General features: G+C 42.4%; 1 protein-coding gene across 6 annotated transcripts in view; it reads left to right on the top strand.

Annotated features, from left to right (window-relative positions):
- The first annotated feature begins 396 nt into the window (after positions 1-396).
- Positions 397-22,885, top strand: part of LOC138167149 (meiosis-specific coiled-coil domain-containing protein MEIOC-like) — a 50,148-nt gene continuing 27,659 nt past the window's right edge. Inside the window, exons 1-2 of one of the 6 annotated variants that reach the window (XM_069095846.1) lie at positions 397-463; positions 10,071-10,196. In XM_069095846.1, the coding sequence (XP_068951947.1) occupies positions 10,155-10,196 (42 nt within the window). In that variant the 5' untranslated portion in view covers positions 397-463; positions 10,071-10,154. Of the gene's footprint in view, positions 464-526; positions 713-8,017; positions 8,130-8,339; positions 8,608-9,850; positions 9,959-10,070; positions 10,197-20,325; positions 20,571-22,885 lie in introns of those variants that run through there. The other 5 variants (XM_069095843.1, XM_069095847.1, XM_069095844.1 and 2 more) reach the window with 5 other exon arrangements.

Raw genomic sequence — 22,885 nt, 5'->3', positions numbered from 1 at the left:
GCAGAGAGGAAAGACTAAAGCTCCAGTCAGGGGCTCTGTCACTGCTGAACTGTGATCCCCTCTAGGCCTCAGTTTCCCCATCTGTATAAAGACAGGGTTAGAGGCGGTCCCTAAGATTGTTTCCAGCAGGGACCGGATACCTAGCAGCTTGGTTGCCGCCTTGCTGGGGGACCTGGCGGGCTCCCAACCGCCAAGTCTGCAACCGCCCGACCCTAGCCGCTATCCACCAGCGAAGCCGCTAAGCCCGCCGCGCGGGCAGGAGTCAAGTCTGCGAAGCGCGCGCAGCCCGCGGGAAACTGCTTCCCCGCCTCCTTCTCCCCGGCAGCCGGTAGAAACTGACATGAGCCAAGAGGGACTGACTCAGGGAAAAACTGGGCGGGGCTAGGGGGAAGAGGAGGTGCGCGCGCAGTCAGCTATGGCAGCGGACCGAAACTGACGCCAGATCGGGAGAAGCTGGACTGAGGTAAGTGGCTGGTGAAGGGATGGACAGTAATGGGACAGGAAGTGCGCGCGCATCCCCGGAAATGAGAGGGTGGGACCTCCGGCTGCCTAGACCTCGACTTCCTAGAGTCTCCTCAGGGGCGGGCGGCTGGGGAGTAGGGGCTGGGACCGGAGGCGGGAGGTCGGGTCGGAGAGCGCGATGGTTGCCAATAGCGCGGAGCCCGTGGCCTCGAGTGCCGCCGCTGCCGCAGCAGAGGCCTGCTACCCCGAGGTGAGGAGTAGCAGGGCGCGGACCGGGTGGGTGGGCTGCGGGTCCTGCGAGCGCCCTTTCTCCCTTGCTATAAGCAGACTGCTGCCCTGGGGAGCGTGCGGAGGGGCCGGGAAGGCTGCGGGGAGGGGGCGGGGCTCGGCGCGGCGCGTCCTCTGCGTGGAGTGGATGCTGGCCGCTCCCGGAGCCCGTGGCTTGCGCCCCTAGTTACGTCAGGATAGTGGTGCCCCTCTCGGTGTTGTCTCCTAGCTCTTTGAGGGTGGGGTCCGGCCTCCTCTAAACTTTTGTCTCTTCTGAGAATTTACTTATTAATGAGCACCTATGCCATGGGCATTTATTAAGCACCTGCTGTGTTCCCGGGACTGTGGTAGGCGTTGTAAATTTGAAGACAAAATAGTGAAACCATCCCCAGCCCCCAAAAAGCCCACAGTTCTTTCCATTACACTCCTTTAAGCAGTTCATCCCACTTTGAGACTGCTTTAATTTGTAGCAAGTTTTTTTTCGTAATCAGTACAGTAATTCAAGATAATTCCAAAGGACCCATGATCAAACATTTTATCCACCTCCAAAGAGAGAACGATGAACTCTGAATGCAGATTGAAGCATGCTTTTTTCACTTTATTTATTTATTTTTTTTGCTTTGGGGTGGGAGGCTCAGCATGATTAATATGGAAATATATTTTACATGACTTCACATGTGTAATTGCCTCTGAAACATTCATCCGTTATCCCTGGTTCTGCCTGCTAGGGTCAGGCAGAATAAGTCTAATAATTTCCACATGATAGCCCTGAAGATAACAACTAATTTCAGAAGAAGGATAGTTCTGGTTAAAGAACCATCTTTCAAAGAAAAGAAAGATAAATATGGGAAGGAACCTTAGAGATCATCTACTCCACTCCCTTCATTTTACAGGGAAGGCTGAATCCCTGAGTAGTAAAAGTGATTAAAACCCACTTCTCCTGCCTTCTTAGTCCAGTGCCCACCAATTTGCCACCAGAAACAATCTAGAATCTCTCTCCAATCCTCCTGATCTATGTCTTGCTACTGGACCCAGATGACTCAGGAGGAGAAATCGAGGCTGGAGACTTTGCACAGCCCTCCCTCACTTCAATCCAATTCACTTGCAAGTCATGGCATCACCTTCCTGATGTCATGCTCCCCTTCTAGAACGAAGGACAAACAGCCAAAACAACAACAAGAATCATAGACTATTAGAGTTATAAAACATCTAGCTGATGAAAAAGTTATACTTTTGACATATTAGATTTGCCACTCATATCATTTTGAGAAAGCCTTCAGCCCGCCATTAGAAAACCAAATAAATTTTTGGATGGTTAAAATGGTAAATGATGGGGTTTTTTTCCTTCTCGGTACATTTAATGTCAGCTTTTCCCCTTTTACATTTGTCATTTGCTATATTTTACAACAATTTCCTGTAACCCATCTGGCTAGTTGTGAATTGGAAATCATTGCCAAAGGGTAACATTTTTTTTTTGCACATTCAGCTGTACCTGCTCAATTCAGATAATTTACCTTACTTTGAAATATATCCATTTTTCACACTCTTCTTGGTACTTCCTGATTTAAAGGGGCATGTTGCATTGGAAATTGGAATCAAGACATGATGGGGCAGTCCAAAGAGCACTAGCTGTATCTGGATTCAGAGACTCTAGGTTCAAACCCCTCCTGTGGGACCCTGGGCAAATCACTTAACCTTGTTGGGCCTTTCTTCTTCTACTAAGGGAGTGGGACTAGATACCTGAGATCCCTTCCACTTCTAAATGTATGATCCTGCTATCCTGTTACCTGGCTCTAAGTAACTGCTTAATAACTTTGTCACTCCTGGCAGAAAGCTGCTTCTATTTTTTTTAATTCATTTTCTCACCTGAATAAGGGGGGTAATGATACTTGCCTACCTTGCAGGTTTGTTAGGAGAAGTATATGAGATCATCTATGTAAAATAATTTATTTATTTTATTTTATTTTGCTTTTTTTTTTCCGGAGGGGGAAAGGTAGGGCAATTGGGGTTAAGTGACTTGCCCAAGGTCACAGGGATAGTTTTGTGTTAAGTGTTTGAGACTGGATTTGAATTCAGGTCCTCCTGACTCCAGGGCCGTTGCTCTATTCACTGCACCACCTAGCCTCGCCTTGTAAAATAATTTAAAAGCTTGCAAGTGACTGTATAAATAAATGTCTGCTGCTGTTTTTGTTTTAAGGAGAAGGGAGTTTGTCCTGGGTCTCAGAAGTTGTCAACCACAAATTTCTTCCTGCTAGAAGATTGATTATCTGCCAAAATAGTCATTGCCCCCACTGCTAAGGTGTCACAGGGTGGAGTAGTGGAGTGCTGAATTTTGGTTTTCATCTTAGATTGGCCATTTATCTACCTGAGTTATCTTGGTGGAGTTACTAAGCTCTGATCCTAGGGGATTGTAGTAAATGATCTTGAAGGTTGATGTCAGCTCTAAATCTGTCATTGTATGACTTTGCCTTTGTCAGAAGGATTTCTGATCGTTTCTCTGTGACTCCAAGCATTAACAACTTTGTACAAGATTGAATGAGAGGGGACATTTGGAGAGGAGAGAAGTAGAAGTACTCAGAATCACAGGTTTGCTATCTTTTGGTTAGTTTGTAGTTAACTTTTAAGTGATCCTTTCTGCAGATAGGGCACATTCTTCTAAAGGTGTTGAGTTACAATCTCTAGCAATTTAACAGAATTTGCATGTAGGAAGAAATGTATCTTTAAGAACCCCTCCTGTTTGTCTTTATTGAAGTACTCTTGACAATGTAAAAATTCTCATGTCACATATTCTTTTTTTTTTTTTTTTTACTTTTTTTGGAGAGGGAAAGACAAGGCAATTGAGGTTAAGTGACTTGGCCATGGTCACAGCTAGTAAGTGTGTCAAGTGTCTGAGGCTGGATTTGAACACAGGTCCTCCTAACTCCAGGGTCGATACTTTCTTTACTGTGCCACCTAGCTACCCCACATGTCACATATTTTCAGAGTTAACAGTGACTTTTGAAAGCATCTAGTACTTGAACAAGAATCCTACACTACACTATCTCAGACAACTTGTCATTAAACTTTTGCTTGAATACCTCCAGTGTTGGGGAACCCATTACCTACCAAGGCAGTTCATGCTGCTTTAACACAGCTTTAATTTTTTGCAAGTTTTCATTTTTCATATGTAGAGCTGAAATCAGCCTCTATTAAAATTCACCCATTATCCCTGGTTCTGCCTGATGGAGTCAAACAGAATAAGTCTAATACTTCTTTTATAAGACAGCCCTTCAAGTAATAACTGTTAATAGCTAACAATGAAGTATGCTAGGCATAGTGCTAACATTCAGAGTACAAACAGGGGTAAAAGACAGCCTTTGTCCTCAAGGAGCTCACAATCTATTGGGGAAGACACCAAGCAAACAAACTTGTACAAACAAATCTTATACAGGATGGACAGGAAATAAATAAGAAAGGGAAGGCACTAGAATTGCGAGGGACTGAGAAAGGTTTCCTGTAGAAGTTGGATTTTAGTTGGGCCTTAAAGAATAGGAGGTAGAGAGGAGAGCATTCCTGGCATGGGGAACACGGATGGAATGCCTTTTTTTGGGACACCCATAAGGGTCCGTGTCACTAGATTAAACAGTAATTGGTGGGGATTAAAGTGTAAGAAGACTAGAAAGGTAAGGATGAAGGGGTTTGGTTGTGTAGGGCTTTGAACACCAAATAGAGGATTTTGTGTGTTGATCCTAGAGGCAGTAGGGAATCATTGGGGTTTATTGAGTAGAGAGGAGATACAGTTGGACCTGTGCCTCATGAAAATCACTTTGGAGGCTAGAGGATACATTGGAGTGGAGAGAGACTTGAGGCAGGCAGACCCACCAGCAGGCTATTGCAGTAGTCCTATGTACCATGAGGGAATGAGGGCCTTCACTAGGGTGGGGGCGTTATCAGAAAAGGAGGCATATTAGATATTGCAAAGGTGAAATCAGGCTTTGGCAACAAATTGGAAATTGGACAGGGGTGGGGAGGAGGGTGAGATAGAGTGAGGAGTCAAATATGACTTCTCTCTGCAAATCTGGGGGAGGGTGGTGGTGTCCTCTACAGTAAGAGAGAAGGGGTGGGGGTCCCAGGGGTGGAGAGAAGGTTTAGGAAGAAAGATAAAGAATTTAGTTTTGGACATTGAGTTTAAGATGTCTATTGAACATCTAGTTTCACATGTCCAAAAGTTCATTCAGAGTGTGAGAATGGGGGTCAGCATAGAGTTTGGGGTAGGATAGGTTGTTTTGAGAGTCATCAACACAGGGATAATTAAATCCATGGAAGGTGATTGAGATCACCTAGTGAAGTGGTATAGATGGAGAAGAGAAGAGGGCCCAAGACAGAAGAACCCTGAGGGACACCTATGGTTAGAGGGCATGATTTGGAGGAGGATCCAGCAAAGGAGACTGAGAAGGAAAGGTCAGATAGGTAGGAGGAGAACCAGGAGAGAATGGTGTCCTGAAAACCTAGAGGAAGAGAGAAGAGGGTGATCAGCAGTGTCAAAGGCTACAGAGAATGGGGAGTGAGAAAAGGCCATTAGATTTGGCACCTAAGAGATCTTTGGTAGCTTTGGAGAGAGCAGCAGTTAGTTTGGTGAAAGAATGAGGTCAGGAGCTGAAGTAAGGGGTTAAGAAGAGTGAGAGGAGAGAAAGTGGAGGCACCTTTGTAGATGGCCTTTTTAAGTTTAGCCACAGAAGGCGAAGAAATTGACAAGTCTAGCCTCTGAGCCTTGGGTCACTCTTTAAAACTCATCCCTGGAAGCAGGCCCACACTGATGAAGTCATCCTTTACATTTACAGAGAGTATTTTACATCCCTTGTCTCATTTGGTGATAATGTGATTAGAGGCCACCCTTTATAGTGCTCTTCCTGTCATCTCATGACCTTCCCTTGACTCTGTAGCCATTTCTAAAATGGAAATAAATCTAGACCTTATCTGGCCCACGGGCTTGGTTGCAGATAAAGGTTATTGAAAAGATAAGCATCTTTTTTGGATGGACATTTTGTAATGTCCTTGTGGGCTGGGATTGCCTTTTGTTTGTCTGATGCCTAAAACAAAGCTCTACTTTATTTAGTTTATTAGTTTACTTTATTTAGTTTATTATGTTACTTGAGTGAGTGAATAAATATATGTTTTCTAGGATTTTAGAGCTGATTGAAACCTTAGAGATCAAATTTAATTGTGAAAAGTTTGTCTACTGTGGCAAATGATGCCTTTATCCTTCTGGGGGAATAACAGTTCCACTAACTTGCTATCTTACCTTGAGCAGTTACTTAACTCCTTTGTTTCCTTCTCTGTAAATGGGGTTAATAATGCCTGTGCTGCTACCTACACTGAATTCTTAGGAGGCCCAAATGAGATAATACTAGTATGTGAAAGCAGTAAATGCAAAGGATTATTAACTACATTTTGGGAATTTTTGAACTAAAGCAGTTTTACACTTCTCTGGAAATTTCTTGTGAAGACAGAACTTTGTTGGATAGAGAAAATAACTAGTTCTTTGAATCAGAAGGCTCTGAAGAAGCCATAGTGATTGGAAAATAGTAGGCTAATGCAAGCTGTTATCCTCTTATTTCCCCAGTAGAAATTCATCTACTATGAACACCCATTTCAGTTGTGATTTAAAAGTACTCCTTTATCTTGTATTTGTATTACTATTCTCATTTTACTGTGAAGAGACCTAGGCTCAGAGAGGTGTCTTGCACTGTTTAGTATCAGAGATGGGCTTCAAACAGGCTTCTGGACTCTAAATTTGATATTTTCCATTATATGACACGCTGTCTTTCAACATAGGGAATCTCCTAGGTTTTTTTTCTTTATTTCTTTTTAATAATTAATAAATATCTAGGAAAAGCATTTGGCATGAATTATTCCTGGTGTAGAAAAGTGATTGGCTCACCCCTTTGAACTTTTAAAAAACAAATCCACATACATTTACCAAGAAAAGAGCAGGCAAGGCTGAAGGAAAACATTTAAAAGGAAAATTGAGCCAACGAAAGTTGACTGCTTTAATTTAGATCTTCATTTACAGGCACATCTAAAATTAGGTTGGGCACAGCATCTGTGGGGGTCGGTAATCCCCTAGCAACAGGGTTGGAAAAGGAAAGAAGAGGCCCCTTGGGATTTGTTGACATTTCCTTGAGCCTGGTCAGCATCTTCCTGATTGTCCAGAATTGCCACTCTTCACTGGTACTCCAGAAGACAGGCTGATCTCAGTGCTATCTGAACAGTGTTACTCTGATTCCTGGTGACTCTACTGGGGTTTGGTATTCATCTTGTTGGATGGGATAACCATATTGGGCAGTGTGCCTGTATTTGATAGTGCTAAGGGTAAAACTGAGCTCCTTACTGTCCATCTCTTCCTTTACCTAGCCCCAGGAGGTGTCAGTGCCCAGGCTTTTGGATGGCTTTAGTCAACAAGCATTTCTTGCTCTATGGCCCTTTTCCCTTTGTTTCTGCTTTCTGAGCTGCTGATGTTATGTTAGGGAATGTCTGTTCCAGGGGGGAAAAGCAGTGGGGGATTTATGATGAGGCTTGTTCATTCCCACTGCTGCCACCATTCAGGTTTAGTTTGTCCTTACTTTCTTGGATTATTGCAGTAACCTCCTCACTGGTTCTCTTGTCTCTCTCCCCACTCTTATTCTCCCATCCCCCCAGCACACACCACTACCCTATTTTCTTTCTAATTCACAGCTCTGATCCCATTATTCCAGTAAAATCTAAATAAATTCCTTAGCTTGTGGTTCAGAAGTCCCTTTTCAGTCTCCTCCAGTCTGATTTCACATTAAGGGAGGCATGAGGAAAGTGAAGCCCACAGAGGGAGGTACCTTGTCCATAGCTGGCAAAGAGCAGATCCAGGCCTTTTTCTGCCATAACCAGGCTACCTGCTGTTATGCTGAGTGTAGTGTTGGTGTCTTTGCTCTGTATCCTGGTCGTTCTGATACCTGCTGCCATGAAGCACTGGATAAACAAAACTGAATTAGTGAATTCACACTTTGAGCACTATACCTCCCCCATCTTGCTATGAGAAAACACTGTGGCCACGTCCCATTTCTGTAACCTGGGACAAGTCATTTAAGCCCTCTGGGCCTCAGTTTCCTTAGCTGTAAAACAGGTTGACCACATACCTTTGCAATCCCTTCTAGTTATGGAGTCTTTGTTCCAATGAACTTGACTCTGCCAGCAGACCCAGAACCCCGCCTGCTCGGACGCAGGCTTTACCCCAGCCCTCCGAAGGGCGGTAAAGTGCAGATGTGTGCGGAGCAGCGCTCCCAGGTGGAGGGCGTCGTCACTGCCGTCTCCCGCCCCCACATTCCACTTCTTTGGCGTGGGTAGTGACACGTGTTCACTGTGCGTGGCGAAGCTGGAGATGCTAGCGTGTGAGTGTTTGGCCCAGCTCCGGGCTGCGAGCCCAGGAGCCCTGGAACCCTGGAGGCCTGGAACCCTGGCCCAGAGCGGACGGGGAGGGGATGGGGGGGCGGGAAGCCAGGCCTGCCACGAGAGCCTGCTGGGCGGCGAGGAGCCCACGGGTGTGCCATGTGTGAAGCCTCCGCAAACACTCGGGTTCTCGCGTGTTTCCTGTTACTCCGCTTCTAGGGGGATGGACGGAGACAGGGTGGAGGGACGCCGATCATAGCCTGGCAACAGTTTCCATACGCGAACTCTCCCTGCTTGGGGCAGGAGCAGGGGCCCCGGCTGGGTCTGCGCTCCTCCCTTTGGTCTGGCCGCCGCCCTGTGCTTCCTACTGGTACCTTTGTAAGGGGACCCTGGAGAGCTGGCCCACCTTGAACCTGGACAAGGCTGCTGGAAGTCCCGGAGGCGATGGGTTTCCAGGTTTTGCTTTGGAGCCAGGGTATTGTAGGTGGACTTTTGGTGGTGATCATAATGGGGAAGGGGAGGAAAGGGGGAAAGCTAATTGATTATGAATACTTAGGAAATATCCCATCCTTTGTTTGGGCTTTTGTCCCTCTTACATCCTGCTGCATGCAGTTTTCTGATGGCCGGGGCATATAAAAAGTTTGTCTTTCTTTTGAGTATCCTGGTGGAAGCTGGCTAATTGGCCTGAAGGAGTTCCTTGGGCTGCCAGCATGCCCTTACCCGAGGGATTAATACTTTTACTGAACATTTGGAGGTCCGAAGGAAGTTAGAGAAAACTACTTAAATCACCTCTTGCTAAGTGTACCCCTAATTTCCAAATGTATTCCATTTGGTTATAATTTATTTTTCTGATTTTTAACTTGTTCAGCTAAACTTATTTGTAGTTTATTTGTGTGCAAAAATATTATTCTCTTGTTTAAAAATTAAATGTAGTCATATGGAAATGTGCTTTTTGAATTTAATTCCAATAGGACAAAAATGATTTTTTTGGTAATGCTTAAGAGGCTTTGGAACATTACCCTGGAAAACAAAAAAATGATGTATTTTAACTTTATGTTTTATAAATATTCCCCTCTTCCCAGCGCATGCATCTGATAATAAATGGCTCCTATTTTCTAGCACTTTACAGTTTGTTGAGATATTTGCAACCACCATGTGAGGTTATAAGCCATAGATGTTTTTCCTCCTGGACACTGACATGGTTTTGCTTACCCTTATAGAATAGTATAGAATAGCCAGCCTTGGAATCTCGAAGCCCTGGTTTCAGACACTACCTCTGGCACATACTGGCTGTTTGACCCTGGGACACGATTTCTTTGTGACCCTGAATATTGCAGAGGTATGGATGGTGTGGTTACTACAGGTATGAAGAGTTGAGATTCAGACTGGTAGTGCCCAGGAGAAGTTCAGTTCAGTAGACATTAAGCACTAGGCCAGAGGGAGACAAAGATGAGCCCTGAAAGAACACTTTCCCTCAGAGAATTTAGATTCTTCTGGGTCACACAGCCAGTGGATCTTGGAGCAGAGACTCAAATCCCAGAATGCAGAGCTAGCATGTGCATCACGTTATTTATCACTGCTGCCTCGTGCCTCTGACTCCAACACTAGGAGAAAACTGGGGAAACTGGATAGTGCTTTGAAACAAGTGGCTGAGAATTGTTTAATTGGATAAAACTTACTAAGAGTTTACATTAACCTGTTAACATTGAGGTGTTTCTTTTGAAGTGACTGTATACTTGAAGAAAAGAATATACCGTCCTTTCTGGAATGGTTAGAGTGTCCTGCAGCTTCCTGGAGATAGGAGGTCGAACTGATGATGATTTCTGTTCAGGTGATCCACCTGGTGCCCTCTTTTAACTACTGTAATTTGATCACCAGTGATCAAAGTAATCCAGACTTGTAGGTCTTTTTCTAGGTTTTAATAGTAGTTTGTTTTTAAACAGGTCAAACCAGGACTCACGACTCTAAATCCCTATTCCTGCGGAGATGACCCAAGCTTGTGGAAAGAAACTGTTCACAGTGAGGGCATGGTCCAAACAGGGGACTGTTTCAAACTTTGCAAATCACAGGTGAGGAAAGACTAATGATGTATTTTTACAAGGGTGAAAATTGACTTTAAAATGTTTACATGAGCTATGTAATCTCAGAGGAAGTCATTAGACTTTTCTGTGCCTTAATTGTTCCTCTGTACAAAGTCAGACAAAATATCATCTCAAAGGTTCCTTCTGGCTTCAATTCTGTGATTCTTTTATAATTTTTAATTTTCTGAAAATCCATTGTGAAATCATACATTTTCACTCTCATTTTTAAATATAGAATTACCTAGATCAGAATTGGGGAGCCTGCAGCCTCAAGGCCACATGTGGCTGTCTAGGTCTTTTTGCCAGAGTCCAAGTTTTACAGATCAAATCCTTTTATTAAAGGGATTTGTTCTGTGAAGTTTGATTTCAGACAGAAGGTCTCACTTGAAGACCTAGAGGGCCACATGTGACCTCCAGGCCAAAGGTTCTTCATCCCTGAGACCCTTAGGTTTGTTTACTTTCTCCTTGAAATCCTTTTTGAAATGCCTCATTGTATATTCCAGGAGATGCTATTCAACTAGGGTCACAGATTGGGAAGCTCTCACCTCTTAATTTGCAGATTTTATGACTTTTTTGATAAAGCTCCAAATAATTTTTATATGTGAATATTAGCACATAACCTTTGATTTTTCTCAATTCTCTCTACAGTATGTATAGACATAGTATGAGAAATAGTACATTCTTGAGCATCTGTTTTTTAGGGATTCTAAAATAGTAGTTTAAAGATATTGAAATCAGAGTGTTATAGTAGAAAGAGCCCTCCCTGTCTTAGTGACCTGAGTGCTGTTCCTAGCTTTGGCAGTATGACTTTTTTTTTTGCTTTTTTTGGAGGGCATTTGGGGTTAAGGGACTTGCCCAGGTCACATGGCTAGTGTGTGTGTGTGTGTGTGTGTGTGTGTGTGTGTGTGTGTGTGTGTTGTGTGTTGTGTGTTGTGTCTGAGGCCGGATTTGAACTCAGGTCCTCCTGACTCCAGGGCTGGTGTTCTATTCACTGTGCCAAGCAATGTGACTTTTGAAACCTCGGTTTCTTAATTTGTAAATAGAGGAAATTGAATTTGGATAATCTCTGAGATCTTTTTCTAGCTTTCAGGTTTTATGTTTGTTTGTCATTTGAGTTTCCATTTAGTGGTTTGTGTTTTTCTATCACAACTTTTATGATTTCTTTTTAGTTCCAAGTTTTTCCTGATATGGCCCTCTAACCTATCTCTTCTTTCCTCCTTATAGCAAAAGAGAATATTAGCATGAAAGTAAATAAATACAAATAACCTTTGTTATGACTTTTAAGATTTGTCATGTGGTTTCCTAACAGTAACCTTATAACACAGTAGTAGGAGCATTATCTCAGTTTGCAGATGAAAATGTTTAGGCATACAAAGTAAAAAGTATGAAGTATATAAAGTAAAGTTTAGGCATGTAAAATAAAAATCTACCCATGTTCAGAAAATTTCTGAGTTCCAGAATTGGGCTTTGAGCTCAGGTCTTCTGAGTGAATAGCCAGTGCTCTTTTCACATCACTAAGTAGCCTTCTGAACATAAGGGACACGTGTTTAGTTGGATAGAGGAGATTGGGATGGGCAGGTAGTATGGTAGGTCTGGCTTTTTAGTCTTTTGAGTCCAAGTAAAGTCTGTTTTTGTGTTTAACCTTACTAGATGCTGACTTGCTCTGACTTCTAGTTCAGGTGAGTCAGTAACGTGTGGAGGGCTTATTTTAAAGTTGTGTCTTCAGAGTGCTTAGCTTATTTTCTTGGCTTGAATAAAGATTTTCAGAATGGAAACTTAAGAGTTTTCTTTACTCAACCATATAATCCCAGCACATTCCATAAAAGCAATGAGCATGTTGGTATTTTACTGCTAAATAACCTCTAGCCATTAATTCTCTGGACTTACTCCAGTTTTCCATGGCAAAGAATAGTTGAGACAATCCCTTAGCAAATGCCTTTAACACTTTAGTGTTATTCATACTAAGGTTTTTATATTTAAATTTTACATAGTAGTATTTTATATTTAATCTTTATGATTTCTGCAATGATTTTACTTAGCTAATTTAGTTTTGAGTTAATTGACCAAACTGAAGTATGTGTGGATATCTGCATGTTATACATATCCCCCTTGTCTGGGAAATGAAATATATCAGCCTAAAATTAAGCCTGGTTAAACTTGGAAAGTCTGAAGTTTTATTATTTTTAATGAATTTTCCTTCTGTTTATAAAAAAGGAACTGGCAGACTTTTGGAAAAGATTTTCTATATAAGATCACATCTTTACAGATACATAGTTGACTGAGTTATATAGGGAATAGTAAGGCCTACTGTGCATGTTCTTTGTTGATTATCCTCAAAAAAGGAAAAGGGGCGCCATTTGACTTAGTAGAACAAAACTCAGCTTTAGGGACTATTCCCTAACTAGGAATATTTTGTATATCTGTCAGGATCACATGAGATTGCTTGATAAATGCAACCACAGAGATACATTTGTCATTGGTCCTTTGAGTATTAAGTTCAAATGAGACATAAAACGGAAGATGGATGCTCTCCATAGGCGTTTGCCTTTCTCTTGGAAGATGGCTGTCCAGTATAAGGCACAAATGGAAGAGGGTCTCCTGATTGTTGGTGAGACCTCCCAGATGATTCTAGCTGTTCTTGTGATATTGCCTGTGATACTGGGCTGTTTTCATCGAGGCCGAAAACATTATAGAACCTTTTTGGTGAAATTTGTGATTATTTAAAAGCATTCAGCCTAATAATCCATATAGGATAGACTGAATGTATGGAAAATGACAGTGGTGAGGGGGAGGAATGTATAATGACAAGATTTCCGCCTAGGCTATGGTAAGTAGTTGGCTAGTCCATTGAATTACTGTGTCAGTGCATCTGTCTGCAGCTGGGACAGACACTGCAGCTGGACAGATGAGCTGTGCCAACAATTAAACAGGAGGGAGAGAATGGGCTGTGCTTTTAACTAGCCTGTTTTCCTGTAGTCTGGTACGATGTCCCATCTTTTAACATAAATGTTCTCTTAATAATGCCGTAGAGACATTTTAGAGATGAAGAAAGTTGAGGCCGAACAAGATTAAATGACTTGGTGCAGATCAGATCACACAAGTAGGAGGAGAGAGAGCTGGGATCTGACACCAAGGCCTGCATTCTTCCCACTCTTGGGAGTTCTGAGGGAGACCCAAAGGGCAGTAGAGAAATGCACGGTGGGTACATATGGGCCACCCCATATTGCTGGCGATGATTGAAGTACAGGAAGTGTGAGAAGAATATCATCGAAGAAATGGAGGGAAAGAGGTGGGTAGGCCATATGGGGTGAAAGCGGAGAACGGGTCAGATGGGCAGTCTGGGCACCCACACAGTTGGCTCCTGTGACCTTGGGGAGGATCTCAGTCACTCGAGTGATTGAATTCTTTGAGAAAGGTCTTTTTATAACATTGGACAAGCATAGTATGAGATAAGAAAATATGGATAGGTGAGCTTCCTGTGCAAAAATGTGAGAATGCCTGTATCAGTGAGAACATAGAACCAATGAAATATTGAAGAAGTTCCTTCTGTTTTTATTTATACTAATGTCATATTAGTATAGGGCTTTACCATTTTCCGAACATTCACTTACTAGGAGAGGTAGTGTGGTATGTAGTGGAAAGCTCCTCACTGGAATTGAGGTTGAAAGACTTAAATTCTGTTTGCTTCTTCTGGGAATGTTGACAGGTCACTAAACTCGAACCTGCTTGCACTGCTGTAAACTTGGAGTAGATGGTCTCTGAGGTCATTTCCAGTTCTCTGTAAATCCTCTTGTAAATTTAACATACATCCTTATGACAGTTCTGGGGAGGAGGCAGAGTAAGGCATTCGCCACATTTTACAGAAATGGAAACTGCCCAGAGAGGCTGAGTAAGTGATGAGGCTGGGACTAGAACCCCAGGGGATCTCATTCTGTAATATCATGTGGCCTTTCAGTAGCTATATAAGAACATAGTCTTTCTGAATTTTTTATGTTTCTTGAATAAATTGTTTTTTTCTTTTTATTCTGCCTGAATGATTTTATTTCATTTAAAAATAATTAATGAATTTAAATAGCGAACCAATTAACCTTAACTTTACAGCTATTTGATCTTTAAAAAGAAAACCTTCAACAAAAAGTTATTTCTAACAGATTAGTTACTCTCTTTCCTGATTTGATTTGTTGTATTATTAGTGTAGTATTTTTTTAATTGGAGCAGGACTTTTGTCTTACAGAATGTATGTATGATATTGATGCTTGTTTTGGATTAGGAGGAACGCAAAAAGGCCCCTCAGTGAATGGAGAGAGAATATAGGGTAATAAGAAGAAACAGCGTAATGGTAGGGTTTTAGTATGTTGCCTACTACATGTGATTTCTGGGCTTCTCCCAGGTCAGTCTGTATGTTCCACTTAAGCCACGAGATGTACCGTGTTTCCCCGATAATAAGACACTGTCTTATTAAATTTTTTGGACAGAAAAACACCAGAGGGCTTATTTTCAGGGGAGGGCTTATTTTAATGAACATTGACAGCAATTTTAATAAACAGGTAAATGTGAACAAAAAAATGTACCTTTATTCAATAATGATCATGTCATATTCTTCAACAACATCGTCATAAATGTCCATACCCTGAATTCCGTCCTGGATGTCTTGCGCCTCCATTTCCTTCAGAAGAAGTGGACCCAATCTGTCACATCCAGCAATATAGCTCTCTTTAAATGAATATGGCTTGTCCAGGTAACCTTCTTGTAGTGCCTTGGCGACACAGCTGTCAGTAATTTTATCCCATGACTTCTTCACCCAAGTCACGACTTCTTGCAGACAGGGCTTCACAAAGTTTCCACGCTGATTTCTTTCCATTCTATTTTCAATGTAGTCATTGACTTCCATGCGCAAATGGTCCTTGAATGGCTTCTTTATTGCAATATCAAGGGTCTGGAGATAGGCAGTCATTCCTGCAGGAATCATTACTTGATCTATTCTCTCTGCAAGGAAGTTCTTCATTTCTTTAGCGCGGTGAGTGCTGGTTGAATCCCAGACTATCAGACCTCTTTGGTTACCTCGCATAACAAGTGGCAGCATTAAATCAACCCACTTTCTTCTAACGGCTTGTGTACACCAGGCTTTTTCGGTTTCAAGAACGTAAATGCCAGATACACGTTCAATCTTATCTTTCTTGCCCTTACTGATGATTAGAGGTGTGGCTTTCTTTCCATCCAAACGAATTGCCAAAACACAGGTGACCCGTACACTTTCATACCGGTAGCCAGTGGTGGGAATGTAGATTGACGTTGCACCCCTGTGATGAATTGTTGTTTGAGATCCTTGTCCCATAAACACTGCAGTTTCATCCATAGCAATCATATTGCAGGTTTGGTACTTGGAAATGTCGATCCTATCAATAAAGAACTTGAATGCAAGTGCACGTTTAATAACTTCAGCATCTTCCAGCTTAAACAGTGTTGTTGATCTTCTTAGGGACAGTTCATACCGTTGAAGGAAATCAGTGTTGTGATGCTTTGAATCCTTCTGAGACCATTTCAAACTCTGGTGCCATTGAAAGGGCAAATGCTTGAATATCAGCCCTGCGCACAACCAAGGCCTTTGCTCTCCTGTCAGCAATCCATTCACCAATGAGGATCTCCAAGTCAGGATATAAGGGCTGCCGACCTGATCCAGACCTGCGCTTTTTCCCTTTTCCCTCTTCCACCTGTTGATTGAGGTTATTATAATCTGCTCTCCATTTTCTGACCATTCGAAGATCCAAAAGTTTTTCTTTACAGAATGTGACTCCTCTACAATTGCTTTCTTATACTCAACAGTATACTGTAGCTCTTCCTTTTTGTACTCATGTCTGGGGGTCAAAACAGACAGAATAATAAAATTATGACCATCAGTCCTTCTTTTCACTCCATCATGCCCCCTGAGTTCTTTTTTCCTCCATCATGCCCTTTTTATCCTCTATTATGCCCCCTCACTCCCGCTTACATACTGGGTTTTTATGTTGTCCTGTCTCAGCTCTCCTCCGCGGCACTGCTCTCAGTGGCGCCAGCAAACAAATCACTGGGGAAGAACAGGATGACGCGCTCACTGCTGCAGCTCTGATTGGATGCAGCTCGGAGCGCGGCGTGCGTTTCACGGGGGGGGGGGGGGGGGGGCATACAGAGGGTATCGGAATGTAGCGTGTAGCGCAGGGGATCACCTTCACTACAGTAGCAATCTCAATAGGGCTTATTTTCGGGGGAGGGATTATTTTAGAGGAATCTTACACAGTACGGGGAGGGCTTATTTTCGGGATAGGTCTTATTATCGGGGAAACACGGTAGCACGGTGGGTAAATGGCTCGTGGCCCAACCTCAACAAGAAGTGGTGAGGTCTGAACCTTTTACTTCCTGCCTTGCTAACTGATTCCCCAGAGAGTAAATGTGACAGGGTTAGGAATTTCTAAAGAGCGTCCTCATTCGGGGGCGGGAGGCTCAGTGGCCCCTCATCCCCTGGTTGGCTTTCTGGTTTTGCACTCCCTCCCTTATGCATCTGCATTGTTGATAGAGTATGAAGTGCCAGAAGGTGCTCATGGCTCTCACTGAGCTGGCCTTGGCAAGCCATGCCGTTACTTTAGCATATCATAGACACACACTCTAGCTCCAGATTAATTTACTTTCATTTTGTCCTACTCAGACCTTGGATGACTCTCCATTGCCTACAGGATAAAGTCCAGATATTCAGGACTTATGCACTCTGACCCTAACCCTCCCTTTCCTTTCTTATTTTTATTTTCAGGTCTATATTCTCTCCCTCTCTCTACCTCCTCCCCCACCCATTGAAAAGGCAAGGATGATACCTATTCTACATATGAAGTCATGCAAAACATTTCCATGTTAGCCATGGACAGGGGTGGGGAGTGAGGGAGCAAAGAAAAATAAAGGAAAAAAGTATGCTTCAGGGCACTCAGAATCCCACAGTTCTGTCTCTGTGAGGTGATAGCATTTTTCATGAGTCCTTTTGAATTGTCATGGATCATCATATCTGTCATATCCATCAGAACAGCCAGATCATTCATAGTTGGTTATCCTCCTAACCTGCCTTGCAACCTCATCTCCCAATTCTCATTTTATACCCTTGTGTTCAGGCTGATATATTTACAATCTCATAAGTGTGCCTTGTGTGTTATCACCTCAGTGGTAAGGCTCCATTCTCCTGATCCACACAATACTTTTTTCCATTTCCACCTCTCTATCCAAATCCTGGTCATCCTTTAAGGCCCAGCTTCTTGCCTATGATATTTTCTTGTACCATAGTATTTATAGAAATGCCACCTCATTTGGCACTGGACTTGATAACTTAATTCAACTCCCTTATTTTGCAGAGGAAGAAGTTTGGTACAGAGAGATGAAGTGATTTGTCCAAGGCCATATAGTTAATGGCAGAGCTTGGACTAATCTGTTTTCTTGTCTTATTCTTTCAGTACTCATAGACTACTTGAAGGTAGGGATCATGACTTCCATATCTAATATATCCTGAAGAGTAAGTAGCATAGAGCTGGGAATTATGGTAGTTCTTCAACTGAATTCATTGGTTGCCTGACTGAGAAAGATATTTGACATAATTTTGTGACATTTATTTTACTACAGATCTATGTATTGACATTTATTATATGTGAAATGACATAGAAATTCACCTTTGTTATTAAAATATCCTTATTAATAGCATATATTTTTACATCACCTACATTTCCCAGTGTGTCCTTCTACTCCCTTCTAACATTGAGCTAAGAAGAAGAGGAAGACAGTTCGGCAGCCCATTAGCCAAGTCTGATATCACATGCAGCCTTCAGCACTCTCTCATTGCTCTGTACCAGTGCAAAAACAGGAGAGAGGGCCGTGCTCATCTCCTCCCTTTGGGGCCAAGCTTGGCCACTCTGTCATTTCACAGCATTTCTAGTCGTTTGTTGTTCTTTTCCTTTACATTGCGGTTAGTATGTATGTTGCTTACCTGATTATTGGTTGGTTTTCCATCCAGTCACAGTCTACATGTTTCTCTGCATTTGTCATACCCATTGTTTCTGATAGCACAATAATTTTCCATTTCCTTCATGCACTGCAGTTTGTCCAGCCCTTCCCCAATCTGCTTTGTCTCTGGGTCTTTGCTATTACAAAAAAAATGCTGCTGTTAATATTTTGGTATCTATGAGAGAAATTAATTCCTTTTAATGGAATCTATTAGAACTGGGATGATCTGGGCCTTACTCCAACCCCCTTGGTAGACCCTTGTTAAAATTAGCAGCAGTTTTCAAGTGGGATTGTGCTTTGTGCAGCCACTCTGATTTCTCCCCTGTTCCTTTATCTTTTTTTTTTTTTTTTTGCTTTTTGGAGGGCAATTGGGGGTTAAGTAACTTGCCCAAGGTTACACAGCTAGTTTTTTGTGTGTGTGTGGGTGTGTGGGTGTTAAGTGTCTGAGGCTGGAACTGAACTCAAGTCCTCCTGACTCCAGGGCCAGCAGTTTACTCACTGCACCACCTAGCTGCCCCCCTTTATCTTTTCTTGGAGGTGAGGAAGAGGAAGCCCTTTCACTTTCCAGGAGCATCTCTTCTGCATGGTCCATGCACGCTTGATCCTAGCTCCTTCTGTATTCTTTGACAGATCACACTTTTCTTTCTGTAATCTTCAGTTTCTCCCTCTCTACTGTCTCCTTCATCCTTACAACCCTTTATTAGATTGTACCTTCTCTTCAGACTATCATCTTCAGTTTCCCTTTATCATTTAATTTCCTAGAAGAAGCTTCCTATACTTGTTGCTTCCACTTTACTCTCACTCCTCACCCCTTTGCAATTTGGCCCCAGTCATCTCAGCTGAACCTGCTCTCTAACAAGTAACCAGTGATCATTACTTAGTTGCCCCATCAGATGTAGCACTTAGCAGTACCATCTCCTCCTCTGTGTTGGTGACTCTGCTCTCTTGGTTCTCTTCCTGTTTTTATTGCTGCTCTTCAGTGTCTTTTACTCAGCCATCATCCGTGTCATACTCCCTAGTAGTGGATGTGCCCAAGACTGTCTTGGATCTCCTTTCTGCATTGTTAACTTAGTGACCTCATTAGCTCCTAAGGGTTATCATCTCTGTGCAGACGGGTCTCAGATCTGTGGATTCTGCTCTAGTTTCTTCTTGAGCTCCAATTCTCTCGCACATATTGCCTGTTGAATATTTTAAACTGAGTGACCCATAGACATCTCACACTCATCATGTCTAAACTCAATTTCCCTCTCAGAGTATGGAATTATGTTCTGCGTGAATGCACGTGTATATGTAGCCCTGTCAGATTGTGTGCCTTCTCAATGAGGGGGGAGGGAAGAAGGGAGGGAAAGAATTTGGAATTCGGACATGTAGTTGAAAGAAAAAATGAAATATTAATTTCCGCCTCAAACCTGCCCCTCTGTGCTTTGCTATTTCTTTCAAGAGCACCACCACCCTTCCCATCATCCAATGTGCAGCCTTGCTGTCATCTTGGTCTCTTCACTTCCTCTCATTCCATACATCCATTTACTTGCTGAGTCTGCTCTTTGTACCCGCACACCATCTCACATCTGTGCCCCCCTTCACTCGCGCAGCACCCACCCAGTTCAGGGCCACGTGCATGGGCTCTGGCAAGTGTCCTCATGGTTCTCTGCACATGGAAGCTCATGTATGACTGTCACCTCCTAAACTCAGTAACCTCTAGTGGCTCCCTGCCACCTCTGAGATCACTTATAAATTCTTCAGTTTGGTAATCAGAACTCTTCACAGCCTGATGCCAACTTAGACTTCCTTTACACTGCTCTCTACTACAGATCTAAAGTTGAGCCTAGCTGGCCTTTTTCCTGCTGCTCATCAACAACAGTTCATGTCCCATCTCCCTTCTTTGGCACTGGTTCTTCCACTACATTTAGAATGCCCTCCTCCTTTGTCTCCATGTCTTAGAATCCCTGCTTCCCTTCAAGCCTCAGCTTGCCCCACCTTCTACATGAGGCTTCTTTGTCTGCCCTACTGCTCTGGGCCTCCTCCCCACCCCCAGTTATCTCATATCTATTTTTATGCAGCTAGATGTGTGCATACCTGTTCCCTCTTATGAAAGGTAAAGTCGTTGAGTGTAGGGACTAGTTTATGTTTGTCTTTGTAACCCTGTGCCTAACGCAGCTGTCCAACATGCCCAGCGCATAGCAGGCACTTAGTAAATGCTCATTGCTTGTTTTATCAATTCCCCTGGCTAACTTCCCTTCTCCTGTCATCTGTTAGCCCTTGCCTCTGCTTTCCAGGGGTCAGTAGTGCTGCACACCTTTCTCTGCCTTCAGTTTTGGTGAGAAACAGGCAAGGTACCAGAGATGTAGATGGGTAAGTATACAGATTTTTTTTTTTCACTTGAACTAGCTATGAGATAGCAATATCTGTAGAGGGAGTGAGATTTGCGGGTCTGTTTGATGGAAGGGGGAGACTTCCTGGAAAATGAGAAGCAGTTTTAGAATGACTGGAGTTCTCCAGAAAGGTTTGAGAGAAAGTGTTCATGTTCTGTCTGTAAGCCAAGAACACAGAATTCAGAACTGGAAGAGGTCTTCGAGGACATCTAGACCTTTACTTTCCCCCCCATTTGACAGATGAGGAAACTGAGGTCTAGAGAAAGTAACTTGCTCTAGTATCAGAACTGGGATTTGAACCCAGGTCTTCTGACCCCAAATCCCGTTCACTTTGTTGTTTTATGTATCAGGTTGGATTTTTTTTTTTTTTGCTTGTGTAGGTGGGAGATTTCCCAATAGGTTAAAAGGTGAAAGCACTGATTTTTGGAGGCCAAAGACCCAGTTTTGCATTTGGGCTTTGTTCTTACTCTTTCAGAAGAGGAAATTGGACTACTTCCTTCTAACTCTTAAGTCTATGATGCAGTGATATTTCAAATCCTTCCAGTAACCAGATCTTAAGTTTAGAAATGGGATTAAGTCCACATTTCTTATGTTGTGGTTATTGCCACAATTTTGTTTTTTAAGCTTTAATCAGAAAGCTTTATCTTTGGATGATTTGTGATGTCATCAGTGAGCTTTTCCCCTCCCTTCCTTAGTACTTCTTTGTGATTTCCCATCTCCAAAAACATTCATTATGTGGACATGAGCTTTCTCTGTACTGAGAGCCATGCTGGTCTTGCACAGTCTGTTATTGGTCTACTTTTATAGCTTGGTGTGGGACCTAAGAGAATTTGTGTTCTGTCTGCATAGTTTTTGGGAGCTCAGGGCCACCTCTGTGCCACCATGAGAACATGAGAACAACCACAAGCATTGACTAAGGACTGTTAAAGCAGAAGTGAGACTGAGTTAAATTTTAGAGATCAGAGCTAGTAGAGTAGCATTTCAAGCAATTAGAGTTTATATTAACTAGAGTAATATTGGTAGCACTTGCCAGGAGGATTTTGCTCTGGTTTGGAATCACCCATCAAAAAACATCCCAGCTAGGCAAAGGAAGCCTAGGGTTTTTTATACCTTACCAGTAGAATTCCAGGGAATTCTAAGTGTTTTATCTCAGACTGTACAGCTTATAAGTTGTAGATCAGGCCAGAATGTTGGCCTAATAAGGAAAAACAAAAGATCCATGTAATGTTGTCATGACAAATCAGTGACTTATAACTTCAAAGACTCCAGAATGAGATAAAGAAGTTGCAAATTTGCGAATCCAAACTATTTTATTAGGCTAGAAAGCCTTTGTACTATACATGAGAATATTCTGTATAGTCCAGCGTTTGGCACATAGGCATTTAAAATTGATTTTACAGCTTCTGGCTTCAGTTAGTGACCTATCTATAGTTACAGTCAGTTACATAGCAGTTAGGCATTTTAAGTTGGTTTGAAATTGCCATACTAGGTTCTGTTGATACAAAGACTAAAATGAAAACAGTCCTTGTCCTTAAAGATTGTGTTCTGAGGTCCCTTTCAGTTCTATGTATGGTCCTGAACCCATAATTGTTAAAAGATGAGGAAACCGAACCTCAGAGAGGTTGTGACTTGTCTGAGTTTATATAGACAGGAGAACCAGTATTCAAACACAGGCCCTGTGATTTCAGATTCAGCCCTTCTATAAATCCTTTTGTCCCTCCTAGGACTGAACAGAGAGTTCTTCTGTTCATGAGAGGCACTTAATGGATTTTGATAAGCACTAGTTCATTAGTAGTGAACCTGGCATCCTCTTTGAATGAGACAAAACTGAATGAATTCACCTTTTTACATTCTACCCTTTTTATACATTATGTGATATTAACCATTATTATACTGGATGTTAATCATTATTATACTGGAAAATTTATTCAATTAATTAATAAGCATTTATTGAGTTTATATTATGTAAAAACATCTTGTGGTGTCACCAGGAAAATTGAGTATTTAGTTATTTGGGGGTTATACTTTAGACATAGAATGCCTTTATATTGGAAGGCCTTTACCAAAATCTCATTCTTACAGGCAGACAAAAAAGAGAAGCTGGATGCTAGTAGAGTTGGATGGATTTATAACTATTTGAATGACTGTAACAAAAGCGTTGGAATGCTACAGAATTTGGTCCACTGACCCTTTCTTGATTTTTACTAGAGACTTGGATGTAAACTTAGAAGACATATTCAGAAAATTTGGAAATGACCACAGGTGGCAAAGGCGTTATAATATGTTGGGTGAAAA

The sequence above is a fragment of the Petaurus breviceps genome, unplaced genomic scaffold (assembly GCF_028583685.1).
Source record: "Petaurus breviceps papuanus isolate PSGF00001 unplaced genomic scaffold, PetGlider_PUasm1.0 227, whole genome shotgun sequence".
NCBI classification, from domain to species: Eukaryota; Metazoa; Chordata; class Mammalia; order Diprotodontia; family Petauridae; genus Petaurus; species Petaurus breviceps.
This window is presented reverse-complemented; position numbering and strand designations above follow the sequence as displayed.